General features: G+C 40.8%; 1 protein-coding gene across 1 annotated transcript in view; it reads right to left on the bottom strand.

The window, feature by feature from the left end:
* Positions 1-8917, bottom strand: part of LOC121864003 — a 15191-nt gene extending 6274 nt beyond the window's left edge. The window contains exons 1-6 of the mRNA XM_042362918.1: positions 8831-8917; positions 7744-7900; positions 7011-7176; positions 6071-6324; positions 5117-5236; positions 4411-4569 (exon numbers count right to left, since the gene is read on the bottom strand). Coding sequence (XP_042218852.1) covers positions 4411-4569; positions 5117-5236; positions 6071-6324; positions 7011-7176; positions 7744-7900; positions 8831-8917 — 943 coding nt within the window. The remainder of the gene's footprint in view (positions 1-4410; positions 4570-5116; positions 5237-6070; positions 6325-7010; positions 7177-7743; positions 7901-8830) is intronic.
* Positions 8918-9802: the final 885 nt, after the last annotated feature.

Genomic DNA, 9802 nt, shown 5'->3' with positions numbered 1-9802 from the left:
AAGGTCAAATCATCGTTCTCCGAAGGTCCGAGGCATGTTCTCTTCCAGCTTGAGCTCCTGAGGAGTCAGCCAAGGAAGGTTGTTCAGATTGTGGAGCAGACTGTGAGGAGATCTTCCTGGTATGCTCATCCCGAGGCAGTTCTGCAGACAATGCTCTGCAGTAAGGATGAGGAGGAGAGAAGAGTGGCAGTCAAAAAGATCTTGGATATGAGACTTATGAGAGGATCTGGGCATGGCGAATCAGTTGGTGACGATTCCTTCAGGGTCAGGAAGACTCCTGAATTCAATCTAGGTGCCAAGACCTCACTGATCTCATAGATCTGGATAACATCCAGGCTGGCAGTGAGCCCCCTCTTACCTGCAGCCTCACCAATGTTCAAGTCAGAGCTTTCCTGGACAACCCCATGCATGTCCCTGCCTGGCCCTCGCACACCCAGAGTATAGAGCATTGTGTACAGCAAGTGAGCGAGGCCAGCAGTCACATGTACAGCCAGGAGAGGAGGGAAGGCTACATCCGAGCTCAGGTGGTCAGCAGGGAGGTGATGAGTAGAAACAGAAGCAAGAAAGACATGTTCTCTATGGTGTACCCCTTATACCCGAATTAAGTAATAGTAAAACCCGGTTTTGTATTTGATGATTTTTTGTTTCCTAAAAAGATATTAAATTTAATAAATGTGTCAAGATCTGTTAGTTTCACTATTCTGGATCATTTTCATCCTAATAAATTAACCTGATACATTACTTTACTTTAAATAAGCTATTTAGTGGTGTTGAGCGAGGTGGAATGCTAAATTTTCATAAGATTTCAAGTTAAAATTTACCTAGCCAAAAAAATAAAACTTTTCAAATCTGAAGATATCACATGATTCTGCACATAGAACTACATCATTAATACCATGGGCCGATTTTTCAAACTCAAAAAAAAAAATTCGCCTCCGTATGACACACCCTACTAGTACAGTACTATATGTTCACTATAACACTAGTACTACATGTTCACTATAACACTAGTACTACATGTTCACTATAACACTAGTACTACATGTTTACTATAACACTAGTACTACATGTTCACTATAACACTAGTACTACATGTTTACTATAACACTAGTACTACATGTTTACTATAAGACTAGCACTATCCGTTCACTATAGCACTAGTACTACATGTTCACTATAACACTATGCTGCATGTTCACTATAACACTAGTGCTGCATGTTCACTATAACACTAGTACTACATGTTTACTATAAGACTAGCACTATACGTTCACTATAACACTAGTACTACATGTTCACTATAACACTAGTGCTGCATGTTCACTATAACACTAGTACTACATGTTCACTATAACACTAGTACTACATGTTCACTATAACACTAGTACTACATGTTCACTATAAGACTAGTACTACATGTTCACTATAACACTAGTACTACATGTTCACTATAAGACTAGTACTACATGTTCACTATAACACTAGTACTACATGTTCACTATAACACTAGTACTACATGTTTACTATAAGACTAGCACTATACGTTCACTATAACACTAGTACTACATGTTCACTGTAACACTAGTGCTACATGTTCACTATAACACTAGTACTACATGTTCACTATAACACTAGTATTACATGTTTACTATAACACTAGTATTACATGTTTACTATAAGACTAGTACAGTACTATATGTTCACTATAACACTAGTACTACATGTTCACTATAACACTAGTACTATATGTTCACTATAACACTAGTACTACATGTTCACTATAACACTAGTACTACATGTTCACTATAAGACTAGTACAGTACTATATGTTCACTATAACACTAGTACTACATGTTCACTATAACACTAGTACTATATGTTCACTATAACACTAGTACTACATGTTCACTATAACACTAGTATTACATGTTTACTATAAGACTAGTACAGTACTATATGTTCACTATAACACTAGTACTACATGTTCACTATAACACTAGTACTATATGTTCACTATAACACTAGTACTACATGTTCACTATAACACTAGTATTACATGTTTACTATAAGACTAGTACAGTACTATATGTTCACTATAACACTAGTACTACATGTTCACTATAACACTAGTACTATATGTTCACTATAACACTAGTACTACATGTTCACTATAACACTTGTACCATATGTTCTCTACAACATTTGTACTACATGTTCATTATAACACTAGTAGCACATATTCAGTATAACACTATAGAATTACATGTTAACTATAACACTAGTAATATACACCAACGTAATGAAGATGGTGGTACTTAAGCCCACATTCCAATCTGACATCAACAACATACCCAAAAAAGAAAAAAAACATACACAATCAAACCAATAATAAACATTAAATTATATATAAAATAAATACATGGATTCGAGCCAATAAACCTAAACTAGTTGCAAGGTCGATGGTGTTGGGGATGACGGGGGGCAGTACAGAGAGAAGGGCCCCCTACCTCTTTCACTCGCCACTGTCCTCTACGGCAGGGACGACAAGCGTGAGGTGAAAAGCAGTTATGAAATTGCTCTAATCTGCAGTGGTATTGAGATACACGGGGATTGGATGGATGCAGTATTCTTCCTGACACCTGAGCTGGAGGAGATGATCTTGAAGCACCGCACCGGGAGGACTGATAACAGTGTCACGAAGAGACAGAAGCTGAACGCGATGAAGAAAGAGGCAGAGAGGGAGGTCACTTCTCAACATACCAAGAAAACTTATGAGGATGTAAAGGAGAAGAACGAGAAAATGGAACAAGAGGAAGAGAGTGTTGATGATTATTATGAAGACGAAGATATAGTAACGTAACCAGTGATAAGGGGACATGAGGCATTTAAACGGCGCATCAGAGAGAAAAAAGGCTACAACAACAAAGACTAGGACTGGGACAAGTACTTCCGTGCCAATGAGAAGTACTACTTTTCATACGAAAGATGCAATGCGAGACTGAAAGCTCTCGCATGTTGTCCTGCATTTAACCAAGACACACCAACCGTAGACTTGAATAAACTACCATTCAAACGCAATGTTCAGGAAATATTCGACAAAGAGGAAAGGGTCACTAAGCGCCACAATCACAGTTGAGACACTTAGTCGTTAACCCTTCTAACACCTTTTGCCCGGAGTTTTAATCACCCTTCTCCGTTGACGAGGATTGTTGTGTTAAAACCAGTTTCAAATTTTTTTAGTCACAAAGGACACTGCACTGCAGTGCTTGACAAGAGGTGTGCCGGTAAAATTAACTTATAATATTGGAATTAGTTCATTTTACCGCCACACTTCCCTGCCAAGCGCTACAGTGCTGTGTCCTTCGTGACACTATTTTGTTTTTTTAAACTCTGGTTGTAAACACGACGACCCCCGTCAACGAAAGATGATTAAAACCCCAGGCGTTTGTGTCTCTGCTGTGTCTCTCACTTTTTCTATAATCTATATTACATGATCCATAGATACACATTACTCAATACAACTACTACTTATTTTCAGGTGATCAGTTGAGTCAACTAGATGTTGGGTTTATAACATGTTCTACCGTGAAAGATTCAGTACAAGACGTAATGCACCAATGGACACTTGTCGCATACGAGTATTGTACAGTACACAACTGTACGATATGAAATTCATTATAACCCAAAGTCACATTGCTGTCATCTGAACCTACATTAAAGTGTACATTTAAATTTTTTAACTGGGTCATAATTCACCACACAATATGGTAAGTAAAGAGGTAATATCCCTTCACCTCAGAATATTATTTTGAAACATTGTTGGTTTCAAATAGCTTAGACGAAAGTAATGTCACCTTCAGTAATAACGATTTTCATATACAGTACTGTACAGTATGTGACAAGTGGCAGTTGGTGTATTTAACCCTTTGAGCACTGAAGGGGTTAAGTCATTGTATTCAGGGGTTAGGTCATTGTATTCAGGGGGTTAGGTCATTGTATTCAGGGGGTTAGGTCATTGTATTCAGGGGGTTAGGTCATTGTATTCAGGGGGTTAGGTCATTGTATTCAGGGGGTTAAGTCTTACCAAGTGTTAAGTTATCGTATTCTAGGTGTTAAGTCATTGTATTCAAGGGGTTGAGTCAAAGTATTCAGGGGATTAGGTCATTGTATTTAGGGGGTTAAGTCTTGTACCGAGAGTGTTAAGTCATCGTATTGAAAGGGTTAAGTCAACTTTTAACACACAAAAAATCCAGGAAAGACGAAGCAAATCTTATAAAATTTATTCACCAGACTTACTGAAAAAATGCATAATCATTATTACCTCAAGTGGAAGATGCAATAAAAATCTTCCTGGAGGGGACACAAGACGTCCTACCACCACAGGACGCCAATACAGGAGGCATTTCTTACCAAAAAGTGTGTACTGGTCGATGCCGGCTCCCTCAGGATCCTTCCAGCCCTGGCAAGTGACGGCGAAGGTGTCAACCATGGCACGTCCCCAAGGCGGCATCACTGTGCAGTTCCCCCCAGCAGGAGGTTTGTTCAGCACCAAAGTCATCACGTACTCTCCTACAGCCCCCGTCAGGAGAGCAAAGGGTAATGTGTGTTTTAGTAGGACTGACTTTGAGAGATACAATGACATAAACCTCACCACCTACAAGTATCAGTGAAACTTCTATATAACGGACTTCTCTCTCCATACAATCCATGAGATAGGAGTTTCACATCTAAAAGACCCTCGATATAACACTTTCATCCCCATATATAGTTCGTTAGATAAAGGTTTCACATCTAAAGGATGTCTGTTAAATAGAGGTCTCATTGTACTATAATCTACTGTATACTATATCCACATTTTCATCTACACTATATCCACTACACTATTATCTACACTATGTCCACTACACCACTACACTATCACCTACACTATATCCACAACATTTTCCTCGACACAGCCCCTACACACTGTAAACTGGATGGCCTTCATTATTTATTTTTATTTTTTTTACATTAGGAGTTATGATCCTCAAAGTCCTCATTAAACACTGAACCCAAGATATGATTGTGGTTAGTGTGGGCTAACCTCTGACCCCTAGTAAACATGGTGTGACCTTACCTCTAGTCCCAGTAGGCGTGGTGACCTCGAGGGTAAGCTTAAATTCGTTCTGGTCAGGGTTGAGGAGGAAAAGTTCACTGCTGATGGCAATGTCTCTCGCAGCTTTCCCAGTTCGCACCACTGTCAAGGTTTTATCAAGGTGACAGCATAGTACACAGGTGAGACGGAAATAAACCTATATCACTTTTGGTTTGCTTCATAAGGTAAATTCTCACGTATTTTCCTTTACAAAAGCAACAGAACTATATCAATTAAAATGACTGTAATATCGACTATAGCTTAGACCATCATCATTAAGGGGTTAAATAATTTTCGCCAGAGGGTAAAATTGTCGTCTTCAAAGGGTTAAATCATCATCATCAAAGGGCTAAATTATAGTCATCAAAGGGTAAATTATAGTCATCAAAGGGTTATGGTAGAAATAATGTCCAGGAAGCTTCTATGATTAACCCTTTCACCGCGTGTCACGCACTTGCCATTTTATTCTGGCTACCGCCAGACGATTTTATTCAGCTTTGGGTAACCTCCCGCTGTGAAAGGGTTAAGCAGATCAATCCTTAGTACTCTGGGATGATTTTACGTTGAGTAAAAAAAAAACAAGGAAAGTACTACAGTCGTTGAGATATCTTCAAGACCTATAAGCTGTAATGGTCTACAAACATTTATTCTTGTAATACAGTCAGTGTCTACCTAAGGCACATGATGTGTTCCTGAAAACCTCTATGTTTAATTGATGTATGTTAAGCAGATTTACTTTAACCTGATGTACATTAAGCAGACACAGTGTTATTGATGAGGTGGTGGTGTATCTAGATGGGTCACTGTTGTGAATGAGGAATTACGAAAAATATTTTAGCATTTGCTTATGTATTTACAACTCTTAATGTAGAGTGTAGATTAATATGAAAACCCGAAACTCAAAATTTAAGTCACAAAATAACTGAAGAACCTTACGTGGTGGACAAGGATCAGGGGATAAGGAAGCTTCACCCTCGTTAACCTCCTCCCGAGTCGTCTGGTCGGATGTTGTGGGCTGTGGGCAGGTCCTCTCCTCGACGACAGGTTGACCAGAAGCAGTGGTGATGGACCAGGTGTAGGTCATGTGGTCGTGACAGCTGGAGGTGCACATACTCTCCAGGGCAACGCGGGAGGATGGATTAATTAGAAGACCGGAGAACACTGGATGACACAGTTTGGCATCCGCACACCTGAAGAATGCCATGAACATACAAAGTTTCTAACAGATTTGATAATGAGGCAAATTACTACCACAAAAGAGATCATATAATATGTCTATGGTTTTGGGTAGATCTGAGTAACTGTGTTGATGATTGACTGTGAGAGATGAAGTGATGGTGATGGCAGGTTTTTGAGTGTCAGAAACAACATTTTCACAAAGAGGAAACATTAGGTGAACGTTCTTGTTAGGTTAAGCTAGGTTGGGTTAAGTTAGTCTATGTCAGGCTAAGTTAGGTTAGGTGATTGAACTTCTCCAGAGCAATATCTAAGGTTATCTGTCTCAAATTTTATCTAAATTTCTTAATTTAGGAAAAAAAAGTCAAGCAATTGAAAGCGATGTGTCAACCCGATCATATTAAAAAATATATGTTGTTCATTTATCCTTCCTTAGAACAGTCAGGGAAAGGTGTTTCTACACCTCCTGTGATGTTCCCAGTCAAGATGTGGCAGCAGGGTCACAGTAATAGAGCAGAGTGGGGAGGGACTCGACTTTTGTCTCATGGATCGCGCTTCGAGTCATCCCTTGCAGTCGTATATGGATATGGATTCATGTATGATATATATCTTGACTGGGGATATCACAGGAGGTATAGACACACACCTTTGCCTGAATGTACCACTATTGTAGGAGCTGTCAGCAAGGTACTGTACTCACATGATGTCGATGACTGGTTGTGCGACAGACATCACCTCGACCAGCACCTTGGCGAGAGCGTAGCGGGTGTCCTTCTCCACCATGACCATCACCTCGTATGTCACCTCCACCTCCACTAAGGACAACATCACCAATAGCAACTGTCCCTGGTGATACTCCAGCGCCCCTGGGGGAGTGAATGATCGGCGGGGTGGTGAGAAAGGAGGGTGGGGGATGATAAGAGGATGAGGGTTGATGAGAGGGAGGGGTGAGGGATGATGAGAGGGTGAGGTAATGAGAGGGAGAGGTGAGGAATGATGAGAAAGAAGAGTGAAGGGTGATGAGAGGGAAGGGTGAGGGATGATGAGAGGGTGAGGTAATTGAGAAGGAGAGGTGAGGAATGATGAGAAAGATGAGTGAAGGGTAATGAGAGGGAGGGGTGAGGGATGATGAGAGGGAAGGGTGAGGGATGATGAGAGGGTGAGGTAATTGAGAAGGAGAGGTGAGGAATGATGAGAAAGAAGAGTGAAGGGTGATGAGAGGGAGGGGTGAGGGATGATGAGAGGGAAGGGTGAGGGATGATGAGAGGGTGAGGTAATTGAGAAGGAGAGGTGAGGAATGATGAGAAAGAAGAGTGAAGGGTGATGAGAGGGCGAGATGAAACAAGATATAAACCTACATTACTTAGACAAGCGCCCTTGTACTATGGTCCAGTAACCAGCATCCATTACCCGATCAATAAGAAGACACTTACCTGGACCATAGCCGAAGCAGCCACCAGCAGACCCACGGAAGGTGGTGATGGGGGTGGGGATGGACTGGGTGTTGTAGCGGTAGAGGCGGCCTTCCTGGTCCATCGGATGCTCTGGGTCACGCTCCACCCGCCGGCAGAACCATGTGTAAGTGAAGTTCTGTCGAGGGAAGAGTGTGTTATAGAGAGACTGTTATAGAGACTGTTATAGAGAGACTGTTATAGGGAGTGTGTTATAGAGACTGTTATAGGGAGTGTGTTATAGACTGCTATAGAGAGAGTGTGTTATAGAGACTGTTATAGGGAGTGTGTTTTATAGAGGGGCAGTGATATAGGGAGATGGAGTAGCTCAAGCCTCCAAGGGACTGAACAATACAAAAACATTCTCTCAAAACCGCTGTGAGATGACCTACCTTGTCCTGGGAGTCAATCAATCAACAGTGACCACAGAACTTGAAGCTTCCACGAATAAGAAATAATAATAATAAAAAAAGGGCGGGATATAAGGTGTGTTTCTCCATGGATAAACAAAAACAACAAATTTAACATTATATTACTATAAAACTTCACTTACAAATAGTTACATCAAATTTAAATCGATTGATGTGTAACACAAATAAGTAACTCTCACGTGACCACTATCATGATTAAAATACTCCTTGGTCCAGTAGTTAAGAGCTGTGTACCGGCGACACCCCATGATACAGCCCTCCGCCAGGCCACAACACTGGTCACTTCTGTTACACCACACTCCTTAACTGTAAACAACACTCAACCCTATTTAATACCAAACAATCAGTCATCATGACCTTTGAATGCATATTAATACACTATGATTGAATTGCCTATACCATACTGGAGACATACCTATTATCTGACCACACAAAACACAGCGAGAACACTCTCCCTCCACACTCTACCACCGAGGGCTGCTGCGTGAGGGGGGGCTCTCATCTAAATTGTGTGAACAACTCGGACCCAAACGAACACCAACAAAACCCAAGTGAAACACTACCAAACCAATGAAGCCTCAAAGCTGCTACTCGTCGTGACACCTACTTTGTCCTGGAGTCAAACAACAGTGACCTACCTTGTCGTCTGGCCAATCAGGATCTTCAGAGTACTTGTGAGGGTCTAGCAGTAGCGTGGACCCAGAACCTCGGCTGACCTTGGACATTCCACCTTTGATGATGAATGCGTGTAGGGGGCTTTTGTCGACCTGAGAGAGAGAGAGAGAGAGAGAGAGAGGTTATGGTGATCGTAAAACAATCTTTAAAGTTCATCTGTACTAAATGCCATGTTAATAGAATCTGTCCTGCATCCCATGATGTCTCTAGCCTTTATAATCTTGTGTTTACTAATATCTTCTAAGGAACTGATGATGGCAATGGAAACCAGATCATCTCTTACTGTCACATTGTGTAAGATATTTTGGAGAAAGCAGATTAGATTAGGTTTGTTAAGTAAGATTAGGTTAGGTTAGGTTAAGGTTTGGTTAGGTTAGATTTCTTAGGATTTACTAGGTATGTACAGGAATTTATGTTACAGTAATTTCTTCTCTTATGTGTTTAAATAACCCCAATGCTGATCTTTCATACACATGGATCTGATTTCTGCTCATGCCATATTTTTTTTCAAATTATAAATACAAGGTCATTCTTTTATTCTTAACCCTAAATTATTACTATATTTTAGGACGTGCAATAAACAGGAACTTAAAGTTTAGTAGGAATAAAGTCTGATCATTGTTGGTGTAAACACCGAAAAAGTATCTTAACGGAGGGTCCCGATAAATTTCAAAATGAACACTGCACCTCGTGAAGATACTCTTTGGAGCGAGTGTTTACCTTGACCTAGGTGTTGGTGGTCCTGAAAAGCGGGAAAACTTTGGAAGCGAGGAGCTGCAGGCGGTAGGTGATGAGGTAGGTGCCGTAGTGAAGGAACCTGGCAGGTATGGATAGCTGTGAGAAATTCCAGGAGGGTAGGATCTCTTCCACCAAGATGTCTTCTACTGAAACTCCTTCCTCCTCCTCCACCCGGGATACACTCCATGATTTCCTGA

This window comes from Homarus americanus, unplaced genomic scaffold (genome assembly GCF_018991925.1).
Source record: "Homarus americanus isolate GMGI-L3 unplaced genomic scaffold, GMGI_Hamer_2.0 scaffold51859, whole genome shotgun sequence".
In the NCBI taxonomy this organism is placed as follows: domain Eukaryota; kingdom Metazoa; phylum Arthropoda; class Malacostraca; order Decapoda; family Nephropidae; genus Homarus; species Homarus americanus.
The sequence above is the reverse complement of the archived record's forward strand: the minus strand, read 5'-3'. Positions and strand labels throughout refer to the sequence as shown.